We start from the raw sequence: 26,554 nt of genomic DNA, 5'->3' as shown, positions 1-26,554 counted from the left end.
CAAACAACCCCCTCAAACAACCCCCTCAAAACAAAACAAACACCACCAAAATCAGAGTTTATTTCACATATCTATTTTTTCAAGCTCAACAAGTTGTATTTAACAGATCATTTTCCTTCACATAATTCTGATAGTATCTGATGGGTCTCATAAGATAATCTACACATATGATAAATTTATTCTGTTTGACTTTACACTCCCCCCTCCGTGTATTCCTTTATCTGTATAACACTGCACCCGATAACAACTCTTCGCCATATAAAACTGACAGAGCCAATCTTGATAAAAAAGGATGCTATTATGAAGCTGAATTTTTATTTAGATGGTACATTCCAACTGTGGAAATACTACAACATAGAGAATGTGTCCATTTGTCCTGAATGCTGCATAATGCCCTGATTTTAACTGGACCTGAGCACCTGAGACTAACTGTGAACTAATTAAGATAAGCCCTATCAGTCTACAACTTTCCTATTAAAAATAATGGATTCTGAATTGGAAAAAAGTCATATTAAGGAGTGGTAATTTTTGAAGGATTAATACTACAAGAAAAGATTTCCTATTTGAAAAGAATGGGGAGATACTGGCATTGAGAAATTACCAAGAATCAGTGTAAATCTACCAGTATATAGGGAAAAGGCTGCTAGAACATGCTGTACAGGAAAAAGATCATTGGTTCCAAATTAATGTTCCAATGGTATTTACCTTCAGCACACCTAAAGAGATGTATTATTGGAATACAGATTAGAGGGAGTATGTGGAAAAGAAGAATGCTGAGCACATTTTTTGAGCCTGTCCCTTAAATCATTCTTTGTGGGGAAAAATAAGGGTGATTGAAAGCATGGTCTGCTCCCAATGGGTTCTTTAGTCATTTTCCAGGTGAAGGAGATAAATAACTCAAAAGGAAACTTATTTAAAATTTTATATTTATAATAACACATTGACATGCGGCCAATTTTTTTTTAACTGTGGACTTTTTCAAATATTTGCCAGTGATGCGCGCTAGATAAAATATTCTCCCTTCTGTTCCTCATCACCACCACATATCCCAGACTCTTGCCAAACCCATGTCAACCCTGATATGGGTGTGTCAAGGACAGCATTATTTACTGGCTGATAAATGAGGTGGAGTTGGGCTAGGGGAGTAGCCTTGGCTTTTGGTGAAAGCAGTTCCAGCAGGGTGGATAGGTTTTAAGGGTAACTTACTTTGAAACTAACATTTTTGTTCACAGGATCCAGCTGCCAACTCTGCTAATAACGTGGCTATGGGTGTGTCTACATAGGAGCTGGAAGGTGTTAATTCCAGTTTAATGAGGCCTACCTCTGCTAGCACTGATCAAGTGAGTGCGCTATAAAAAACGTTCAACTGTGGCAGTGCAAGCAGCAGGATGGGCTAGCCACCCCAACGCACGGTATCTATGGTCTTGGACAGATTCGAATTTGGTGCAGCTACACGTTCCAACTCTATTGTAGACATCCCCTAAGACAGACTGATGTCAGCTAAGCAGTGTACCAAGACTGGTGAATGGTGATGGAATGGTACCTGATACTTTTCCTTCACTTGACCTTCCTCATACCCCTTCTTTTCACTGCTGATATAAGAAACATTTGAGAAATTTTAGAGGTGGAAAATGCAAGCTGCTCCAGAAGATTTTAATTAATTAGGGCCATATCCTTCAAGCTATGTTCAGGCAAAAATCTCAGCATCTTTAATTTTTGCTTGAGTTTTGTAAAGCATAACAATTGCTGAATTTGGCCCAGCGCTATTATGAAATATGGACTTCTTCCTCTTCAAGTGACATATCTGATACGGAAGTTATCAACCACCACCTTCCATCTTTCACAGTCCTGACAGAGTCGTAAAACTTCCACTCTCCTTTGGATACCAGTCCATCTGGAGATGTTTCTGACATAGTTGGTTCTCTTTCTTTAACTGTAATCTTTCCTGATAGTATAAGTGCTGGATTTAAGTCACTCTCCAATCAACCTTCATGTTCACAAAAATATGTTACTCTCTTACCTAGGGTCTCAAGCAATTGTGTTATTTTTAATTCCACCCTTCTCATCACCTCATTTTTCATAGTTTTAGTTACCCAGCTAATTTTAAAAATTATTCCATAACACCCAAACTCAAATATTATAAGTCATGTCTCAGTGTCCTTTTTAAGTGTCCATGTCTCACATCCATACCGTGAACACATGTAGTACTTCAGCAATCTAGTGCAAATGTGCAGTTTTAACTTTCGACAACACAGAAGTTTTTGGAAGTTGCTGAATGCATTTTGTAAGCTGTATCCTTAGCTCTGAAAAATTCACAGAAATGTAAATACCCTGGGACTACAAGACCAAGCAGATTAATTTTATTGGTGATATTCTGCCCATCCTGTATAGCCCCGTTTGCTGTTGCAACATTAATGGATTATATCTTTCACATACTTTTTATTTTTCCTTTAAGGCCTGATTCAGCTCCCACTGAAGTCAATGGGAGTCTTTCCACTAACTTCAATGGAAGTTTGATTTAGTCCTTACTCTTGATATTGTATTGTTCAATTTAATTTCTTTGAAAATATGATAACAGTATTCTTCACTGATTTACACTAGCTCATGATCAGATCCATAATATTTAAAAATTAAACCAGCATATTCTGTACAGATATACACACACACCCCTGGTGGAGTCAAAGGGATGTGAGTTTGAATATCTGAGGGCAGAATGCATCTCAGTATTTATATGGAACCTCTTTGCTACTTTTCCTGTAATTAAGCTGTGTATTGCATTGCTTTGCAGTTATTCAGCAACCTAGTAAATAGTTACAGTGTAATTACCTCTGATCCTCTGTGAATTAAGAAATCCATTTTGTTAGTGCCCTTCAAATCAGCTGAGCAGTAATTAGGGGTATTTGTTTCTTTGCAGAACGCTCTGATTGCAAACATAGCAAAGTCCCTAGAAACTATAGTTCTGCATATTTCATTTTGACTGCAGTGAGCTTCATATTCATTGTGACTCATAACCAAGATATATGTGACACATCAATATGAGTAAACAAATAGATAATTCAAAATAAATTGCCAGTATACCTCCTTGGATAACAGTATTGCAACCTGCTATCTCAGTGTCAAGCTTTTGGAGATCTTTTTTTAAAAGATCCTGCTTTAGTCGTAACTCCCACTGCACATACCTGAAAAAATGTAGGGAACAAACATTCTCCCAGCCACCCTTCCATCCTGATATCACATTACATACAAATTTGGGAATTATCTGGCAATAACTCATACAGTGTAGATCACTTTCCTTCCTCACTCATTCCCACCAATTTGGGGAGGGCTGTTGTCAGTTCCCAACCCCTCCAAACCTGGTCTCACCCCACTGCTGGAATCCCACCTCTGTCTCCTTGCATAACGGCTAAGGGGCTGACTCTGCTGTGCCAGACATTAGGAGCCCCAACCCCATTCACACCTTCTTAAGGGGATGCCTTCCCCTAAGACCACTTCTGACTCTTGTTGACCAGGAAACCAGGCCACCTTTGGAATAACTATGTGCACTGGACATCAGTTACCTGCTAAATTGTGACAGCGTGAACTATACCTCCTGGCTTACCCAAACGGCTCCTGGATTTTCTGTGGAGAAGATGAACTGCAATCTCATTCCTACCCAATCTCAGTACTGAGGGAAAAATTCCTTCCCAGTCCTGAAAACCACAACTAGAACAATGCTCACATCAGACCAAAAAACACCAGTCCTACGCTTATTCCATGAGTGAGAAAGTGGGAGCTGCTGGTCTGGACACGAGAGAGATCTCCATCAAGCAGAACAGGGCATATAGGGGAAATTGGTATGCAGGGGGAAAATGGCATAACTAAACCTCTTCAGCCTGACCTCAGCTCGCGTGATGCCCCCATCTCCTGCTCCCCCAACCCAAAGAAGGAAGGGAACCCTTCAAGGAGCTATGACCCCTTTCTTTCCACTTGGCCAGAAAAAGCCTCCTGCCATTGAGGTTGTAGGTATTGTATTCATTTGAGCCTTTCTGTTAACTGGAGTTAGAATCTATTTACAGCTTCTTAGTAACTTCCGCTCACTCCTTGTGGCAGCTGCCACTTGTTAACTCTTCCAGTATGTGAAAGAGATATTCCTACGGGTCAGATGGAAGTAAGAGTCAGGGAGATATTTCAGGGAATCCAAGGAACAGCTTAGATTTAGGAGACACCCTTGGCTGTGATTAGCATTCTGATATCATTATTATTTGAGTTATCAATAAATCCAAACCCCAGAAGTGGTAAGTTTGTCTTTACGCAATGTGTGTTGTAAACTTTATTTGGAACAGACTGGGATGGGAATGCTACCAGCTTATAGCAACATAAGCACTATAAAATGGATTTCTTATATTTTCAGAGGCTATAAGCAATACCATAATCATTGTTAGGAAGTAATGGGTTCTCATTTCTACACATTACCATGAGTTATTTCCGGAAAATAATGTAGCATCATTATATGACTTGAAATAAACACATAATAAAAGCACTAGGATAAAGAGATTAAGTCTACTCTATAGGATAAAGAGATTAAGGAGCCAGTCTCAGACACAACAAATCTAGCAGGTAAATTCACAGGGCTTGAGTCACCATTGTGTTGCTCCTGTTGTAGGTTGGAATAACTCCATGTTAATCAAAGGAGCTTCAATAGTATAAAGTTGGAGTAGCACAATCAGGAATCAAGCCCACAGTTTAGAGCAATTACAATGTTAATATGGTGATGGTATATCACACATATTAAAAATGCTATAAAATATTGACTCATACAAAACAACTTATCAATTATAATTAGCTTTAAAATTGTATAATGAATAGCAGCAATAATAAATAAATTTTATTGATGACTAGATGTCTGGGATATTTTAGATTTTTAATTTAAAAATAATTTCACGAATAACAAAATAAATAACTCAGAAGAAAACTGACCCAAAAAATTTCAATACATTTTTTTACATCTAAAACTATTATAAAATATGTTTCCTGTATTTATTTGTTTAATAAGTGGGCAGATTTTAAAATATGCTTAGCACCTGGCAGTTCCCATTGTTCTCAAGTGAGCATGTTGAACAATTGGGAAAATCCGCCCCTTTACCTCTAAGCCTGAAAGTACTGTAACTCCTCATCCACAGCAACCTTTGTTAAAACTCACAGTATGCTCCTCTGAGTAGCTTCATTATTTGAGATGGAAATTCCATCCACAAAAGTGCACCAGGGAGACTGACTATCATGGTGTTCAATTATAGATATATCTCCACCCTGTTTCATTCCCAGGCTATGGCCTGCAATCAACCATACACAATTTTCAAGGTACTGGAGTCACATATTGCCCAGAATAATAAGTGTACTCACATCAAAATAGCTGAGTACTCTGCACTACTGATCTGGGGGAAAAAATTCCTTCAGAAATTATAAAATTCAAGGTGCAGATGCCCATTTGGCAATTGTCCAGTTTAGTCCTTTTTAGCTTGCTTCACTTCAGTCTCACACTCATTTTGCTAATTCAATAATGAAATATTGTCAGTTTGTTCTTTCCTCCATTTCTTTTGTGGCAATTAACAAATCAGTCAAGCATATTCAGCCCTTTAGCTAACAGACGAGCTTGCATTTGTATTTATTTTAGTCTTATATGCTCTCCCTTTCTCTCAAACAATCCGTCCCATTCATGCCCATTTTTATGGTGTAAATTTTGATCCATGTTGTCACTCTCCAAAGTCTTTTTGCGAAATCAATGTTTTTCAAAATGTACAGCTTTACAGACTAACATTGCTCCATAAACTTCTGAAACCAGGGATGATGGTTCTTAGTCAGCTGATCCAATCACTCTCCCCATTAGGTATGGTTACCACCTCCTACAAAGTTTGCTTCTTGCATTTTTTTTTTTCAGCTAAGTGTTCATTTTTATAGTTTCCTTGTGATTTTGTCCTTACCAGATAACTGGAAACACAGTTTCCTTGCCCACTTATTCACCTTCTCTGCAGTGCCCCCACCTGCCTGTTGTTCATTCCAGTTCTCAAAGTATGGAGCACATCTTACTATTGAGATCTCTATTCCATTCTATATAGGCTTTTATACCACACTCCTAACCATAATAGCAATGTGACTACATATCTGTCATGTGTTTGTTCTTTCATCTTCTTCACACAGGGAGTGGATTGTTTTGGCACATTTCCACTCCCATTGGCATCCATATAGGCCACTTCCCCTCAGATGAATTCCTGAGGTAAATACATCAATTGCTCACATGGAAAGCAATACAGTCTTTGGAAAGTAGGTAATGCATTTTAGTGCATTTTTCAGTGCAGTTTAGTAGACAGAAGCAAGGAGAGCCAGGATCATGTGACCAAACAATGCCTCAAGGACATCCAGTACTTGCTTTGTTGTCTATAATGGGTATGCCTCTAGCCTGTAGTTATAACCAAATAAACAAGAAATCTAGCTTAGTAAATTCAGGTAGAGCAAAAATTATGCGTTATATAATTTCTATCATGCTGATCAGAAAAGAAAGGGTCTGGTGAAAAGGTTAAGCACTTCTGAGCTCCTGTTTAAACCTTCTCTGATGCTTCTCTTTCCTTTTTAAGCTTTACTGAAATTTATTCAGCCCTAAATGAAAGATAATTATATAGTATACCAAAGTAATTCCCTAAAACATTATAATTATTCTTAATAATGTCAATAGTAGTTTTACAATAAAAGACAAAATAAAATTAAGAAATTAGAAGTATTAACAAAAGAATTCATGACATTAAAATGTAGTTTTCAAGTACATAAAAGGTTGTTACCAGGAGGAGGGAGAAAAAACCATCTTCTTAACCTCTGAGGATAGCACAAGGAGCAATGGGCTTAAATTTCAGACAGGGTGGTTTAGGTTGGACATTAGGAAAACTTCCTAACTGTGAGAGAGTTTAAGCACTGGAATAAATTACCTAGGGAGGTTGTGGAATCTCCATCATGGGGGTTTTTAAGAGCAGGTTGGACAAACTCCTGTCAGGGATGGTCTAGATAATACTTAGTCCTGCCTTGAGTGCAGGGGACTGGACTAGATGACCTCTCGAGGTCCCTTCCAGTTCTATGATTCTATGTGCTTGCTGAATGCACAAACATTAATCTGAAGAATATTTTACTATATGTCTTTCTTCCTTTTTAACTTGTGTCCCTGCATCCTAAAAAACCCACCTGAAATATATAAAGAAGATAGCTTAGCATAGAATGCACTGAGTGATGATTCATAATTGCATTTATATTCTTGATAAACCATAGCCTTTTTGGATTTATGCCTTTTGGATTTATGGATTTTTTCCAATAGGTGACAGAAAGGGACAAAACTGCCCCATATGTCTTCATTTCTAAAGGATGCAGCAAGTATGGGCAATTGACTTTGTTAGTTACATGCCATAGCTTTGTCCTCGAGGTTTCCTATGTCTAGAAAAGAAAATTGTTGTCACACCATTTTTATTTCAAGATCTCTTCTATTTTCTCATCCAGTGCTTTGATGAACTTTGCCAAACACCATCAGGAATTTTAAAATGATTGTTAGAATGACTGTATTATAATGCAAAAATTATGTTACTTAATTTTACACGGAAATGAGTTACAGTGATTTCTACTTTACTGTGTCAGAATTTTTTTTTCAAATAAGCATGGTTCAAGAGCTATTTATTTCATATCACTTCCTAGCGAAAAAGGAATATTTTACATTCTCAAGCATAGCTAAACAATTTCATTATCAATATTTGGTAACCCAACTAATAAGTTTAATATTAGTAAAAGGAGAGCATTGAAGAGAAGGAAAATTCATTCATGGAGGATTCTGAATTTTCAAAATTTGTTTTTATTCCAATATGGAACAAACCCCCACAATTTGAAAACACTCCACAAAAGAATTTCCATCCATCCAACCATTCAGGATTGATTAAAATGTTTAATTTAAATTTTGACTTTTTACATGTATAATACATAATACAATAAAATAAAAAATCAAAATGAAGTCATTCAAAAAGAACAACAAAATGCATTCTGAAAAGTCAAAATATAATGTGTTGACATTTTTAGGAACTATTCTTTCCTCTTTTTCCCCACAAAATGAATTTTTGGCAAAATCAACATGATTTTGCAAAGGGTCCCAATGGCAATGTGTCTTCCAACAGTAAACTGTTCTGAGTTTTTTCTAGCCAGCTTTATTTAAAAGGCAGGCCTTATCTTGCCCTTGGAACCCTTTCTGCTAGGCTAGGGAAGCTGTATTTTAAGAATGATTGAACAAGAGAGTCAATCCAAATCACACAGTCCAGCAGTGGTGCTGTATTTTCAGTGGATAACACATGCCATCCTGCCCACTATTGCCAGGTGCTAAAATCTTGAGATCCCTTGGGCTTTGGACTGTTTAAATTCTCTGTCATATGTCAAGCCCATCAGAACTAGCAAAGGTAGGAGTGCTAGATCAGCAATAAGAGTATGTTTACACTGCAGTCGTAGGTTTTACTGCACCTCAGGTAGAGTTCCGGGCAAGCTTATATAGCCCATGCTGAAGCCCAAGCTGTCATATCTTTACTGCTATTTTTAGCTAAGCTAGTTAGACTAATACCAACCTGTGCTGCAGTGAAACCTCCAATTCAGTGTAGACACATTGGAGGTGTTGCTGCACCCATGATAGAGCAAGAGTGAGAGGTTTCCCTGTGTTTTTTAACATAGCTGCACCATGTTAGAAAAAGCAAATCCTTTCATCTGTGGAAGAGAAAAAATAGCAGGCAAAGCTCAAGCCATGATGGAATTTGTCACTGGTAGAAGTGAGGTTGAAGTAAAAGAAGAAACCTGCAAGAGGTGGAGCCAATGAGAAAAAAATATATCTTTACAGAGAGTTCAATAGTCTCCCAGTTGAAGAGGAAAGAGAAACACCACCCATTGTGTTCTGCTGCCTGTGTATGGATAGAGAACTCCAAGTATTCTGATAAAAGCAAGTAAAAAGTGTGGATGGAAACCAAATACAGAGGTACTGTTTAAGGTGGTCACAGCCAGGTAGTTGGATAGTAGGACTTCAGGAATTAATCTTATTTATGGGTTCTAAAATAAATAATATCTGAATTTAAACCATCTTGCTGTGCAGAGTGGTCCTAGGCAAGGATTTGATTACTATTTTTCTCCTCCTCCTCCGCACCATTTATTACGCTCATGTTTCATCCTAATAGACTGTAAATTCTCTGGGGTAGGGACTGTCCTTTCGCTCTGTGTCTGATCAGTACAGAGCGCAATGAGGCCCTGTGTCTGGCTGATGCCAGTAAGTCAGTAGCATAAAGAACAGAGTGTAACTTACATGTGAGCAACTGGTTATATCTGCATTTCTCAACTGCTGAAAGTTACAAGCTGTCAAACTGATTGAAGGTGTAAATTATGATTCAGAGTCACACAGGCTGAATTTGGGACACACAATGCAACACATATCAAATATTACAAGAACAAATATACCACAGAATAATTAACTCCCGATAAATCTCTCTCTCTCTCTCTTTGCTCCTACATATAGTGTGCATACAAGAAGGGTGTGTATTTTTAAACCTAGGGATGGACTGGCACATTGCAATCCACCCTGAGGGGCAGCATGTTGCTGCACTGTGGTAGGATCAGCACAGACCAACCATTGTGAACTTTGCTCCAAGGCAGATGTAAGCCAAACCTGCCCCTTTTCTAGCTCAACTTACTTCCCCCTCTACAGCTGTGCTGATGGATCTGCTGTGAGGTAGGGAGGAGCCAAGACTCTTACCCATCCCACTACTGGCACCACCCTCACCCACATATGCAAGAGGAGGAGTAGCAGCCTGGGAGAAGCTGTTCCATGTTGTAACCCATAATGTAGGTGGCCGACACAGGGAACGGAAGGAGATCTCTTTTTACTCCCCAGTGTACTCTTTACTCTTTTTACTCCCAAGTGTAGGGGTGTAGGCTGGCTCAACATTGAGCCCATAGAATGCAAGCAGAACATTCCACTTATTTAAGTCTCAGCATCCTCATTTCCATAAGATTAGATGTCACAAACCATAACTGAGATCCACTTGCAATATGGAGTTTGGGGAATCCAAATAAATAAAAAAAGAATAAATAAATAAATAAGCAACACAGCTACACACACACACACACACAAAGAGGATATGTGTTAACCTTGAGTGGCAATTTTTAATGAGCACAGTAGTTCTAATGTCAGGTGAGAGAAAGCTTGTGTATTTTAAAGGGATCATCACTTATTCATCTTTAAAGCTTACCATGTTTTCTTGACTCTTGCTGATCTGAGTCTTTACAAAGATACAGCTTAGAAAATGGAATTTCGTAGAAGTTTTTAATGTTGTAATTTATAACATAATTTTATATTTTTGTGCACATATTTCTGAAACACACTTCATCACCTTTTGCAAGGCCAGTTCAAGACAGGCATAGTTAGTAAGGAGCCATGTCTTATAATAAACCAGACATTTCTTTTAAGATTCACCAGAGCCCCATAATTCAAGTGGACCTCACTTATGAGGTATGCACTCTATGAGATATGAGCATGCAAATATCAGTGTGTTCAGTCTCAGATTAGTTAAATGTTCTGCAGTCATACTATATGACTAATGCACCCCTTCCATGCCCAAGTTATAATGCTGTCTCTGATATAAGCCTTTACCTTGGCTCCCAGCTACATTAAACCTCCATTTATTATTAGTCTTGTTATGCAGTTAATCAGTAATGACTGAAATGCAGGGCATTTCCTTAGCACTAATGACAGACTGGGAGGAATTGATGGCATGAAGAACAGATGAGGAAATAGCCTGAGCAAAGGGTGTTATTGATATTATAAGATGGAGCTGGAAAATCACAGAAGAGGAGTATGAAGGCAGAGGGAAAATAGAAATGTCCTACATATAACGGTGAAAACTAAAAATGTAATGCCCTATACATAAAGCAGTCTGATTGCTTGAGTCATCAAATTCTACTCAGCTTACAATATTTGGATAACATTAGTGAGAATGGTGTAATAAATAATAAATAGTGCGCATTTGACTTTACTTTGATGTTAGAGCTGCAGACACAGTAATTACTGTGTCATCTTAATTGTGTATTGATAGATAAGGCAAAGCTTCCTTTACCCATTTACATGTCAGTGAGACTAGGGACAGGATGGACCAGCAGATTAGCCACTCAGTGGTAGAAGTTATCACAATTTCCATCTATTCACAGCCTATGTCAGTCATTGTTTAATTTATTTTTTTCTATTTTCGTAGGCACATTGTAAATCATTAATTTCTAGTACCATTATACCATATCATATTCCCCTTATTTTCAGAGGATACTGAGTTTCCCTTCACAATGTAAAATGATGTGCTACTATTCATTATGCTGTCAAGTGACCAGTTGTAGGGCTGTGGGAGAACGAAGCCATACTTTTGACACTGGTGTGTGTTTTTGTAGAGTGATATTTATATCCTAAGTGCATGTTTTGTTCAAGGGCAATTCAAATGGCAGGTACAGTTCAAACCTGGACCAATTAGGGCAGAGTTGCCCATCTGACAGGACAATAACACAACTATGGGAAGCATGGAAATTGGGGAGGGGAAGGAAAAACTGACTGGGAAGGAAAATGAGATGCAGGTGTTAGGAAGGATGTGAGCAGATGACTGGGAATTACAAATGGCTGGTGGACTTTTCCCTTATAATGGGTATAGTTAAGCAGTCAGAAAACTGTACTGCAAAGATAGTATAAGGCAAATCAAGGATGGAAGGAACACTGCACAGAAAGAAGAGGAAAGTTAAGGGTGCACCAGAAGTTACTGAGAATGTTGATTTCATTCTTATTGCAATAAAGTTCTGCTCAGTTATCTCAAGCAAGTGTTTTTATGCCTATATATTTCCCCAACCCTTCCTTCTCTTCAGACTGCAACACAGGAAAATAAAACTATGTCAAGTCCCCAGCCATCTCGTGAATTCTCTCAAGCTTCTAATCACAATAAAGACTCCATTCTCAGCGTACATTATGAAGTTCTTTAGATCTCAGTCACATATTACCTTGTAATACAACAAAACAATGTGAAATTCCATTACTCCAGTATCTAAAGTCCAGAGTCAGTGACAGGAAACAAAGTTCACCTTTTATATTCAAAGAACAAAAAGGCATGTTCCTGGTAGGAAAAGGTCACCTGGCCAACAAGACTGTTCCCTTTAGATTTTAATCAACTTCATGTTCTTACTTTATATTCTTCTTGACTCACAAAAGATTCTCTCTCTGGAGCAAACTTGGCAGGGGGGGTAACACACACAAGAATCAGTTTATGTCCCGAGTCATTTTTGGTATCCCTCTTGCTGTATTTTAATAAATGAGTTTCTGCCTTACACTCCGATCTTCTATTTCAGTGTGATTTTGCAGTAAGGTAAAAATCCTTTGTTTTATTCTGTTATCTTAAAAATCAATGTGATGTAATATATCAGCGTAGCAGGATCACTACAGGACAGGATAGGAAATATGTTTAACTGTAAAGGTGCAAACTCTTGTTGAAATACAAATATTTTTCAATAGTAAGAAATGTTTAGTAGAATAAATAAGGGGTGACTTGATTTATGTTTTAAGACTAATGCTTGAGCTTCTCAAAGGAATGCAAGAAGTTTATCCACACATCTTTCCATTTAAATTAATGATACATGGCAATATCTCCTGCACTGGTTTGAAAATCTGAAGCTGTTGTGCAGTGTTTAAGATTACTTTCAGCCCCACATTTTCCACTGATGTCTCTCTGTATAGACACTGAAGCACACCGCATCTTCAGCATTGTGACAATAAATCCAGACTGAAGACTTGTCTGAGAATCACCACTGTGGGACATTCACTTTGTTGGCGAAGACTGTGTGCTATTTAGTTCTTGCAATTTAGGAATGATCTTGCAAATCATCACCTGTCTACATATTGTACAGATTTAAGACTGACAATGGTGATAATTCTGTCAATCATTTATAACGTGTCATATCTGCTTCTGTGTAAAAAAAAATCCACACGGATTCCTTTCTATTGCTAGAAGGAGGTAATCTACCAATGTGACCAGCACAATATCCCTATCCAGGCCAGAAGCCAAACTAAAAGGTGTAAAGGAAGTCAAGGCCTTCATGTGCTTTGATAACATATGCTCAATACTTTTTGATGTTGTTGTTTAGTTTTTAAAATAAAGAAGGTTAGAAGACATACTGGTAGTTTGTGAGATGGTCAGGATCAAGACACAACTTTTTTAGCATGGACCTAATACTTCTCACTTCAGTGAAACTGGCCCTCTGCCTTCTCAAAAGGAATATATTAACAGTTTCCACCAACTAGGGACATCATATTCCTGACCAGCTAATTTTACCAGCTGTGAAAGGTATTGATCCATCTTGTATGTCACAAGATGTAGCTCTGCAACTACATCTTGAAACTGGTTGAAACTCAATTCCCAAACACTGATATTCTACCAGAAGGCAGCCAAAGGCTGTCTGAATCTAATTAATTGTGTTCACCACAAGGTAAATAGAAAGTTTATAGCAAGAAATATTGAACTCTGCTTCCGAGAGAAGGCAGCTCAGATTCACCAAACAATCTACCACCTAAAAGGAGTACCACTATTTAAGACTTCATGTCTGGGTCGTAGAACAAAATACTTTCTTTGTCTTCATCATTGCAGAAGATTGCCAACATTTATTTACGTCAGAACTGAAAAGAATCAGAGATCAGTTTCTACTCAAAACATGACAGCCAGTGGAGGAGGCTATCATGTGAGGATGTGGCAAAAGGAGGAAACACTTAGTAGTCACCTGATTAATAGTCAAGGACAAAAGCCAGTTATTATGTCCTACAGTTGGCCACTAACTAACAGAACTCTGGAACCCAAACAAGTCAATTTCTCTCTACCCCAGCCCACAGTAAGAGTAAAGGTGGGCCCTGAACAGAGCCTGGGAAGTAATGGCCAAGGACTAGACTAGTGATAGACTAGGACAGAATGAGCTCTTCAATATCCATCCAAACCCCATATTGAATATTCTACATATATGTTAACTCTTTATTTTTATGTGCATTAATTCATTGATATCAGACAATTACATTGAAAATGCTTTTTGAATTTCCCTTCATAGTTAGTGACTGAGAGATAGTACACTGCCTCTATTAGATTTCCAAGGAACATACTGTCTCATAAAAAGACCAAACTTAAAGTAACAACAAAATAAAAATATGTTCTTTCTTGTCCCCCTTCCCATGACAACTCACCAAACACACTTATTTCTGTCTTAGAAGCTTTTAAAAATATTTCCTCAAATTAAAAAAACTGTAGGTTTCTATGGTTTTCTGTGAAATTCAGTCTTTGTTTCATTGTAAATGCCACTTAATTACACTGGAAATGTGAAAAAGCCATCAGCAGGAACTCTAATGCTAGGTGCAAGCTGGGTATTATTTTTTTCATAGCCACCCTGTAGGCAGCAGTTTCACAATAGTGATGGATACTGTGACTCACATGAGGCCTAATGATAAGGCTTATTAATAAAAATACTTAAGTATAATTATTTTTTTTAAAAAGCTGGAGAGGGCAGGGTCTTGATTCTGATGTCAATGTAATTTGATTGACTTGGTGGAGCTTCTCCTGATACACACTGGTACAAGTGAATCAGAAACAAGATGGTTAAAGCAATTTATTGAAAAATGTTTTTTTTTTCCCTCTTTAGCTTTTAGAGAGGAAATGGAAAGTGAAATTCTTCTGCATTATGGCAAGTTACATGAGACACCACATGACAAAACTTGTCACCCAAAGTAAGAAAGAAGGCACATTTGGATAATACATTCAGTTTAATCAGTTAAAGGCATTACAGTCTTTATATAAAAACTCCTCTTTTTAAATCAGTCACCTCACCAAACAGCAATGACATTAATGTTACCAGATTCTAATATATTTACACCAGTGCAGGTCAAAGTATGGGGGGAGGGGCGGTGGAACCAAAACAAAATCATGGAAATGTTTGTGAAATATCTTTCCACTTTTCTGACACAATTTTGTTTTTGTAGAAAAATTCCAAACAGCTCTAATTACTATAGACCTTAGATGCCTTATACATCAGATTCCAAAGCAAGCAGCCTCTCTGGCTGGCAGCCCACAGCAATTCTGAGGGTTTCCTAATAAACCTCTCCCTATTTCACAGGATTACTGTCTCCTGGCTTCTACCTATTCTGGAGGATTACTGTCTCCAGGTCTCAGTGCTTCCTCCACTTCTTACTGGTGACGGCAAATGCAATGTACACCCATATACCCAGAAAACACTTTAATTCCACTCTGGTGATGACAGAGGACTTTCCACACCCAACGTCAAGTATTGCTTTTGGAAGTTACAAGAAAACCATATATTCACAAAAAAGAACTACGCAGAAGGTTTACAATAGCGTTAGCATCGCAGTGCCTTTCCTGCAGATTGTGCAACTAAACCAGCAGTGAAACAGACTAACGGAGGAAAGCTCTTTCGCCGTGAGATGTGTTCTTCCATGGGAGGGTTTGCTATATTTTATTTTTGGCCTTATTCAGCAGATTAGCCTTTCTCCTGAACAAGTCAGCCTGCTGTCCTTCCACTATCAATACCTGTCTTTAGCTCAGAAGTCTATGGATGTGCTATGCTGGATGAGGCTCAGGAAGTAATGAAAAACAACCATTTTGCTTGATTTAGCTAGTCAGCGCTGGTGCATTTCTGTTATGGCTGGACTCAGTATTCAATGTCAGTAAAGTTCTGGGTGAAGATATAATGACATATGTTTCAATCCTTGTGGTGAATCTCATAATACAGTATGATGTGACAGAAGTAAGGATGCCTTGAGGAAAACTGATATGGAGAATTTCCTTTGAATCAGTATTTCTACTTCCATAACAATCTAACCATTACACTTTGCAGCTTTCTTCACTAGAGATGGTAGTATTGCTCACTGGCTGATATTAACCCGGGCAGAAGATGCTCCATACAATAGACTCATACTTCTTTCCCCGTCAATGGTTGTTTCCATAGTTTAGGGCTTTTCCAATTGAAAGCACTCAGGCCATGCTATCAAACTGGTGTTAGCCCACAAGATTTAGCAGTAATTAACAGGGCAAGTGTTATTTATAGTACTACACACAAATCACAATGGCAGGTCATATTAATACAGTTTACTGTGCATGTAACTTATAGATTCCAAGGTAGAAGGAACCACTGTAATCATCTAGTCTGACCACCCACATATCACAGGCCATAGAACTTTCCCAACATAATTCCTAGAGCAACATATCTTTTCAAAAAACATCCAATCTTGATTTTAAAATTTAAATCATGACTCTTGATAAATTGTTCCAGTGATTAATTATCTTTACTGTTAAAAAGTTACACCTTATTTCCAGTCTGAATTTGTCTACTTTCAACTTTCAACCATTGGATCATGTTATATCTTTCTCTGCAAGATTGAAGAGCCTGCTATTAAATATTTGTTGCCCATATAGGTATTTGTAAGACTGCATTTCCCATTAACCTTTTCTTTGATAAACTAAATAGATTGAGCTTCTTGAATCTGTAAGTATAAGCCATGTTTTCTAATCCTTTAATCATTCTTGCTGCTCTTCTCTGAATCCTCTCCAATTTATCCATCGTTCTTCAATTGTGAACACAGAACTGGATACAGTATTCCAGCTGTGGTTGTACCACTGCCAAACACGGAGGTTAAATAACTTCTCTACTCCTACTGGAGATTTCACTTTTTATGCTTTGATGGATTGCATTAGCCCTTTTGTCACAGCCTTGCAATGGGAGCCCACGTTCAGCTATTATTTACCAAAACGCCTACATTTTTTTCAGTCACTACTTTCCAGGATAGTCACCCATTGTATAAGTATGGCCTGTGTTCTTTGTTCCCAGACATCTACATTTACCTTCAGACATATTAAGATTGCTCTGTATCAGTGACCTGTCCTGTTCATTATTTACCGCTCCCCGCATTTTGTGTCATCTGCAAATTATCTCAGTGATAATATTTTGTTTTCTTCCAGGTCATTGATAAAAATGTTAAATAGCATGGGGCCAACTTGAGATTTTATTTTATATTCAATTATATTTTTCTTGTTTATGCAGACACTCTGGTTACCACTCATGGCTTTCACTTTTAAATATAAATACTATGGGGAAAATTGACTACAAAAAATATTGTAAAGTCCAAGTAAAAACCTTTTATTCTATCATTCATTCTCATGTTGGAATGATGGTGTTATGAGCTTCATAATTAAAAGTAGCAGTTACTACAGCACCAAATATTTAAATCTGATGGTTGGGTAAGGGTGGGAGGAGGAAAGCTGAAAATCAGTAGAGATCATTAAAATGGTTAGTATGATTATGGTTATCATATCATTAGAAAAGCAGTATGGTTTCTTCAACAGAAGACAACTTTCTTAGGGCAGCGTGGGAAGAGCACATCTACTAATAGAAATTGTGTATACACATTGATGGCAGAATAAATATCTTAGCAAGAACACATATGTATCTCAGCTGAACCTGTAAGAGATGGGAAAACCACTCAGCAACATCATTAAAGAATAAAAGACCAACTTTCCTAAGGTTTCTTTACTGCAAGAAGTTCTCCTTGTCAGGTTTCTTTTCTAAAATAATAATGATCAAACTTGTTTAAGCCCTAACCCCCCCCAAATTGAACTAATTGAGAATTTTGCCTGGTTATGATCTAAGGCCCAGATTCGTAATGGTATTTAGTCGTTACTGTGCTTAGTGTTGCAATGCCTAATTGATTTAGGACCCTAAGCCTAATTCAAAGCCTAGATATCATTCAGTCTCAATGGCACCTAGATTTTAGAAACCTGGCCTAAGACCCTGAATCTTGTGGATACTTAAACACGTATGTAACTTTGATCATGTGCAAACTTTGAGCACTTAATGGACTGGAAGAAAGTAAACACTCAGAGAAAAGACCTCAGGGTTTGGCCCACAGTTGACTTCAATGGTGTGAGGATTTCACCCTCCTTCTATTAGATTCTCACCATGTATTCCTTCTCTCTTACATTTACAGTTTTTCCTGCACAAACATATCCATATTTTCTTTTATAACTATATTCCTCACTTATAAAACACATTTTTGAAAATAGATATGAGAGGAGAACGTCATAAAATTAGCTTAGCTTTCAAAACCTTGTTATTTTAAAATCTAAAGCACGTATACTATAGAATAACTTTCACAAGCTATACAATTTCTAATAGTTATTCAAACATTTGAAACGACAACAGAAAATACTACAAGACAAACAGAACTGAAAGTAAAGCATGGAAAAATGCATAAGCACTTACTAGTTTCCGTAGCTACAATAGTTATGTTGTGCCATATGTTTGTTTCTCTGTCGAGTGGTGTTGCCAAAGTTATTTTTCCGTCATCTGCATTAATGTTGAACTGTCTCTCAAGGTCAGTGTGTCGATCAATGGAAAACCTACAAAATGGACAACCCTGTAAACTTATCTGAGTAGATTGTTTGATCTGTACATATTGTAGGAAAATTTAAATAATTTTCTGAGAACTGCAGTTTTCTAGCCAAATGGATTGAGAAGCTCAATAGTATAATAATTTATAAGACAAAATGAGTGACTGTGTCTCAAGAAACTTAATTATTGTCCAAGGAGTAATTAGCTGCATATTCAACATGAAGGTCATAAACTGCCATCAGGTTCAGTAGGTAACATCTTTAAAAGCCGCTGCTGATTAAGAGTTAATTAGACAACCCATCACATTTATTAGACAGCTTATATAGTATTTCATAGCATCTGCTTATAATTTCAACACCAATACATTAAACACACACAAAAATATTGAGCTTCATGGTTATTTTAAAAGGAGTACTGAAAAACATTCTTTTACTAATATTCTTCAGTTTTAATGAAGCATGAAATATTAACCGAGCATGTTACCTGCTTAGTTTTCAAGCAATTCCATGGACAATAGGTGGTTAATGAATCACCATTTATCAGTAAAGCACTTAAAAAAAAAAAAAAAACAACCAACAACACAGGGATTGACTGTTATATGGATTGACATAATTGGTTTCTAACAAAACAACTTTGATCTGACAGCTAGTCAGAGCTTGCAAATGAGAATATACAGGTAAATTATGCAGCCTAAACATAGCCAGCTTGACTAACAAGAAAGAGCTGCGGTAGACTGCTCCAACAGTGCATTAAGCAGAATGATGATTTAGGGCTCAGCACAAGAAAGCTTTTATATAGGTTCATTTTCACAGAGTTGTTTTATTAATGTATTACTTGTAAAAATAAACTATATTGGAAAATTAAGCCTTCCAATTTTTTTGACGGGTGAGGTGCAAAAAGAATTTATCACAAACTACTGATATGGTACAACAGTCACAGGCTTCAAGGGGTTTTACTGAATCTGAACTGTGGATTTATATAAGAGCCTGTAATGCTTTTGTGTCTAGGTATTATCGAGAATAACAGCATGCACTGGTGGTTCTGCATCTGTTCTGCATTATACCTAGGCATAATGGGATGAGTTAGGATGGAGTGTCAGAGTGGATTACACACTTTATATTGTGGTTATGGTCTGGAGAGTGACTCAAAAATGGCAGTGTCCTATTACACATCTGTTTGTTACTAACACTCTGCACTATATCTGCTTAGTTCACTGATGAAAAACTAGCATATTTCACTTCAGTCGACAAGACAGTTATTAAGATACCAGTTTCATAGAATCATAGAATCATAGAATATCAGGGTTGGAAGGGACCTCAGGAGGTCATCTAGTCCAACCCCCTGCTCAAAGCAGGACCAATCCCCAATTTTTGCCCCAGATCCCTAAATGGCACCCTCAAGGATTGAACTCACAACCCTGGGTTTAGCAGGCCAATGCTCAAACCACTGAGCTATCCCTCCTGCATCATCATCAACTTCCATCAAAGTTCTGGTTCAAGACCCTTTCTTTGTCACGATGACATACGGTGGGGACTGATGTAGGACTAAACAAAACTTGATTAACCAGAACTCATTCTTGGTGTAACTCCACTAATGTCAACAGAATACACCAGGAAGGATCTTGACCCGTCAGACTTACCTACCTAGCTGTCGTAATTGAATCTTAAATCTCAGTGTTACAACAGGTTTTTTGTTTTCAGTATTGAATAGTAAATTGTTTGTTCATATTTAGAAGTAGACAAGGGTTGCAATTCAACTATGTTGCTGGTAATTTAGTAAAATATATTGCCCATTAAAAAAATATTAGTTCACTGCAAATGTTTATTGGGGAAGCTCTGCTGTACAAACATAGCTCTAGGAAAATCTAGTATAGGCCGTAATATTGCTACATTGAATAACTACTGATGGACTTAAAATTAAAAGGTTTCTTTTTCCCAAAAGACATTTTATACTTGATTTATTCCATCTTTAAGGTGTTATTATCTGTATGAAGAACTACGTAGCTAAAAAGAATAGCAAAGAAGGATGCACGGCCAAATTTTCATAAATGGTTGCTTAGGGCAAGGCACCTACATTCATATTCGGACCCTTAAGTAAAGTGATTTTCAGGTGAGCTGAGCACACTCAGTTCCTATTGGCTTGAATAAGAACGAAAATCTTTCCATTTGTACGAGGCCTCCTCTATATCATAATTCCATTCCTGGTTCTGTACTAACAGTATATATATTTTTAAAGTTATATAACTGGGGATTTAACATCAGTGAGTTTATTGTATTGACTTTAATCCTAACAATATTTATTCAGAAATGCATTAAAAATAAAACATTACGTAACACAAGTTACATGGGGTTACAAGGTTGCCAAGAGGGAAAAATCCCCTCTTGACTATAAATTAAGAAATATCTTGTACAAAGTAAAAAAAAAAAAAATAAAATCTGCAGTGCCATGAACTTGGGGAGACTAATAGCATATATGAAGCTACCTTTTCATGATAATGATTATAGCTCTTTTTAATGGAGCTGCATTGTCAAATATATACATGATACATAAAATATACATTTCTATAAAAATGGAAAAGAATATCTCAGAAAATAATATCCTTTGAAATTGCCATAGTAACACCACAATCTATTTGGACTTTTTTTTTTTTTGGCTAGTTTATTAAACTGTGCAGGAGAAAATAGGTGGTGTGATCATAGATTCCTTTAGCAAAAGACTCTGGGCCTGAATCTGATGCTCTCACTAGATTTACCTTGGTGCATCTCCACTGACTTAATTTGAGTTATTCTTGATTTACATCAAGATAAAGAGAGCAGAATGCAACTTTCATAGTTGAAAACTCTCCTTTGCTGATCCTGCTGAGATCTGAATCACAATATTGATCCTATAAATCACCCTATCTCAGTGATGCCAGGCAAAGAGGGCATGTTACTTGGTGACTGAGAAGCAGCTGTACCGAAGAAAGGTAAAAAAATGTTGTATTGAGGTTTTTAAGGCCTGCTGTTAATTAAGAAAACGATGCACTGCTGCCAAAGATGAAGTCTCTCCAGTATGAATTTGAGGGAAACCTTCTACAATGAAGCTTACTTCTCTCACAGAGAGAGACTGAAGGGCAGTGATCATCTCTGAATTTATAGGAGGGCAGAGTGTGTATAGAAAGCACAAGTTATTATGCATGCTTTTGCTATGCATTTGGACCAAAACTTGGCCAAGGCAATAAAACAACAGAAATATGAAATGAGCAGCACTGGAATAAGTCAGAACATATTTGAAGACGAACTTAGAATGATAAAAGATGCTGATGTGATACATTGAGCCACTATAGAGCAGTTTGACTACCTTTACTCAAGTTCAGCAGTGGAACTCCCTACAGAGTAAGGTGCTACTCATTGTGATTAAGAGTATCCCTAGACACAAGTTTAGAACTATAAACTACACATTTATGAAAGTTTTGATGGAATTTGGTAACTGTCTGATTAGCGCACGTTTGAAAAAAGTCTGTTCAAATTTGTGACTATTTTACATCAGGAAAGTTTAAAAGTGAACCAGTGACTAAATAATTTGGAACAGAGAAATTGTAAACATAGAGAAAAGAAGCAGAGTTGATCCTTATAAAATATAACACTGGATTATGAGATGCGGACATTCTATGAGATGCACAAAGAAAATAGCTTTGCTTGGCCATATATTTTTTTCCATATGGACATATTTTAGAACTGATATCTGTGACAATGTTCCTCCTCTGCCTCAGTGGGTCCTGCACTTATTGGCGGATTTGCTTGCCTCAGAGATTCACGGCAGCCCTCAGTTTGGCCACTCTTGCTAGTCGCTCAAACCTGCCATCCACTCAGCTAACCTCATCACTGGCCAGCATGGGGGAAATGGAGAACAATCCCCAGTCTCTGTGTCCCACCTAGTGGGTCGGGGACAAGGCAGATCCCTTTCCAATTTAGACCTTCCCTTCTGGTGTTTCTCACAGACCAGATCAAGTCCTCCTGTGTCCGATCAGGAGTTGGGGGGATGGGAGGGAACCCGGGCCCAGACTCTACCCCGGGTTCCAGACCAGGGCCCTGTGGATAACCGCTGTCCACAATGTTCCCTGTATCAGCTGCGTGACAGCTACAACATCCTGGGCTACTTCCCCATAGCCTTCCCCCCAGCACCTGCTTTATCCTCCCTGCAGGATCTTCCTCCTGAAGCCTGATCATGCTTGAACTCTTCACTCCTCCAGCAGCACACCTTCTCACTCCCTGCTTCTGGCACACCCCCCTACTAACTGATGGGAGGTCCTTTTTAAACCAGGTGTCCTGATTAGCCTGCCTGCCATAACTGAATCTAGAAAGTTCTTAATTGGCTCCACGTATCTTGATTAGCTTGCCTGTCTTAATTGGTTCTGGCAGGTTCCTGATTGCTCTCAGGCAGCCCCTGCTCTGGTCACTCAGGGAACAGAAAACTGTTCATCCAGTGGCCAATATATTTGCCTTCTACCAGACTCCTGTATCCCACTGGTCTGGGTTTGTCACATATCAATAAATAAATCATATGCAAGGGAATACCATAACAGATAATTAAGACAGAATCAACAGCTGGATCTTACATAACTACTTTCCTACTTCACAGAGCACTAGTATCCTTCCACTACCAGACCTACAGCCAGACAGAGGTAGTGTGAGAACGGCCGCATTACACATACACACAAAGCCTCATCCTTCAGTCTGTCCTGCCAAAACTCCCTTTGAATATAATGGAGTTTTGCTGGTATGAAGATTGCAGAATTCAGAATTGAGCAAATCTGTTTGCTATAGGTTATTGCTGTCCCTTATTACCCTTCCTGACAAACAATCACTCAACTGGGCTGGGACCAAACTGTGAGGCTATGAAGAGAAGTAAGACACCCTCTACCACCATTTAGACCAGGGTTTCTCAAACTGTGGGTCAGTACCCAAACTGGGTCATCAGAATGTTTCAAAGGGTCATATGGTAGGTCCTGTGGCTCCTATCCACTGGGGCTGGCTGGGCTCACCCCCCTTCTCCAGGCACTGCAACCTCTGGGGTCCAAGCACCATTCAAGTTTAGCCTAGCCATCATGATGATGGGAGCCCAGGCATGGGCGCTGATTCTGTGGGTGCTCTGTGGGTTCTCCGGGGCTGGAGCATCCATGGGGGGAAAAATGGTGGGTGCTGAGCACCGGCAACCCCCTTAACAGAACCCCCCCCGGGCCTCCTGCCCACTGGTGGGCCCCACCGATCAGCACTCAGTAGGCCACCCAGCCTGTCTGGGTTAGGAGGGCACAACCAAAAAAATTGGGGGGCATGTGACCCCACACATCACCTCTGGTAGGGGAGGAAATATGCTTGCTTGTCCCAGGCGCTAAAATGCCTAGTCTGACACAGAGCCTCCATGCCAGACTATTCACTGGGTCTTAACAGGCCATACACATTTACAAATGGATTCTGAGCCCAAAAAGTTTGAGAGCAATTGATCTAGATGGTGCTTTCTGCATCTCAGCTGAAGTGATGGGAGAGAGCAAGGATGGAAAACACAGTACTTCACAAAATCATATAAATCTCCCTGAAATTTCGTTAGGGAGCAAATAAAGGGGAAAACATCCTATTTTGACATTTTTGGAATAATATGTTTTGATTTTTCCTTTCAAAACAACTTTGTTTCCATTTTTTTAAAAAAAATGTATAATATAATTTTTTTGAAATATCAAAATCAAAACAAAACATTTTGTTTCAGCCCAAATGATTTATTTTTATTTTTTAAATTTTCTTTCAGACTATTTTAAAATGTGTGGGTTTTGTTCCAAAATTGGGACAAAAACAAATTTTGAAATCTCAAAATCCTCCACAAAATGGATTTTAAATTGTATGCCCAGCTCTAGTGGATAATAGAGCTATTGTAGAGATGCAAGGACTCATGACTTTCTTTTATCTTTTAAAATAATTTGGCTAAGAGATAAAAATATATTTAAATTCACTCGGCCTGTCTGCAACCAACTAGTGCTATACTAGCTAGTGCCAGAATTAACCAGTCGTATGCCAAAAATAAGCATGAAAATGCAGAAAATTACACTGTGTACTTTTATCATTTAGTTAACAAGAAAATACTGTGGAAAGATGACAACTTTTTAAAAAAATTAGCCCAATCATCTATTGTATTTATTTTTTAAAGAAAAAAAATTTGAATTTACACTAAAGAATTCGGCATTTCTCATTTTAATAGGCTTGGTTCTGTCCTTTCTTATATCAAGGGTATCTGTGGTATCTATATAATTTGATCAAGAACTAGAATTACCTGGTTCTGCCATTCAGTCTGTATAAGATTTTGGAGAACATCATGAGAGATGTACCATGTGCACATAAGGTGAAGAAAGGGAAGACTTAACCATGTTACACATCCAAAGGGGAATAAAGCAAGGAAGTGGTTCAGATGTCAGGGCTGGGGAATGGGCAACTTGGCCTAGGGGTTAGCGTTAGGCATGTGCCGAGGGTCCAGAAGCCAATTACCAGGAATCAGTCTGGGTTGGAACACCATGAGATTAGAATTGGGAGAAACCAGAAGGCAGGGATCAAGAATCAGTTATCAAGTGTCAGGCCAAGTTAGGATACCAGCAGGTCACGCTCAGAAGGCAGAAACAGGTAAACACCAGTGGTCCATGACAGGAAGAATCCCTCTTGTACAGACAATTTCCTGTTTCCTCCTCTGGCTTAAATAGGGGCTGCAGCCCAATCAAGAGACTTGGAGTTCTCCCAATCAGAGTGTAGAGATCATGTGCCCCAGTTAGGCTTCATGAACTCTTGTCCTAGCTGCTGTCTGTGAGCTGCCAGATGGAGGATTGGAGGGTGATGAATCCACAGAATTAGGGTTTGAGGCCCCTGGGGCCTGATATCAGGCAGATCAAGATGTGTGTATTTTTTCTTCCCTTTTTTTTCTGCAATTTTTTTAATCCTGAGAAAATATGCTGTGCCATTCAAAATAAAGATGTGTCAGTAATTTTTAATTTACTCGATCAGCACTTCTCATAGTCCCTCTGTTGACAATGACAAAAGGGGTTCCAATTAACACTAATTTGGATGTGCCCATTAGGAACTAGGCTGTAATCATCCATTAATTTCACAAAAGAAACTGAAGAGTTATTAGATGTTAACAATCTTTCGTCACTACTAAACTTAACTACATTTTAATTGATGACCTAAAGGTGAAAGGCTCCCTGCTAATGGTAATCTTCCAAACAAACCAGTCCTACAGGAGCTAACTTTTCTGATTCTGCTGAGGAAACAATAATTTCCTGTTACTGTAAGCTAGTCAAACTTAGTGTGCAACATTAGGCTCATCGTGTGATATGGTAAATGATGGTGGTCAGAAAATGGGTGATATGGGTGTAAATGGGTATAAATTTAAAATGGGTGTAAATGTGATATAGTAAATGATGTAAATGATGGTGGTAAGAACATAAGAACGGCCATACTGGGTCAGACCAAAGGTCCATCCAGCCCAGTATCCTGTTTACCGACAGAGGCCAATGCCAGGTGCCCCAGAGGGAGTGAACCTAACAGGTAATGATCTAGTGATCTCTCTCCTGCCATCCATCTGTACCCTCTGACAAACAGAGACTAGGAACACCATTCCTTACCCATCCTGGCTAATAGCCATTAATGGATTTAACCTCCATGCATTTATCCATGGGTGTAAGTGGTAAAATAATGTAATTAGCATCATTTTGACATCCTTATGTGTGCAAAATGAGTATAAACTTATACATCATGAGGGAGGAAAGGTGTGGTGATGGATAATCTTATCAGAAGTCATATGGCTTCAACTTTACCAAATCTTTCAAAATATATGCTCACTGTGGGACTGACTCTGCAGTCTATTTTGATAAGAGTTTTATTGACTTTAAAAGGAGTTTTGCCTGAGCAAATTGTTCCGCATTGGGCCCAGAATTCCTTCATACAGCAAACAAAGTGTTCTTTTGAAACTATCTGATGTTATCACATAAGATATTAGCAAAGGGAAAAGATGTGTGTGAATAAAAAACCAGACAGAAATAATCCTAATTTGC

General features: G+C 38.2%; 1 protein-coding gene across 1 annotated transcript in view; it reads right to left on the bottom strand.

The window, feature by feature from the left end:
* The window catches only part of CDH8 (cadherin 8), a 182,356-nt gene that overhangs the window by 47,416 nt on the left and 108,386 nt on the right, over nucleotides 1–26,554 (bottom strand). The window contains exon 7 of the mRNA XM_077830891.1: nucleotides 18,358–18,494. Within this exon, the coding sequence (XP_077687017.1) occupies nucleotides 18,358–18,494 (137 nt within the window). The remainder of the gene's footprint in view (nucleotides 1–18,357; nucleotides 18,495–26,554) is intronic.

The sequence above is a fragment of the Eretmochelys imbricata genome, chromosome 12, assembly GCF_965152235.1.
Source record: "Eretmochelys imbricata isolate rEreImb1 chromosome 12, rEreImb1.hap1, whole genome shotgun sequence".
In the NCBI taxonomy this organism is placed as follows: Eukaryota; Metazoa; Chordata; order Testudines; family Cheloniidae; genus Eretmochelys; species Eretmochelys imbricata.
Note: the sequence above shows the minus strand (reverse complement) of the source record. Positions and strands in the feature narration are given on the sequence as shown.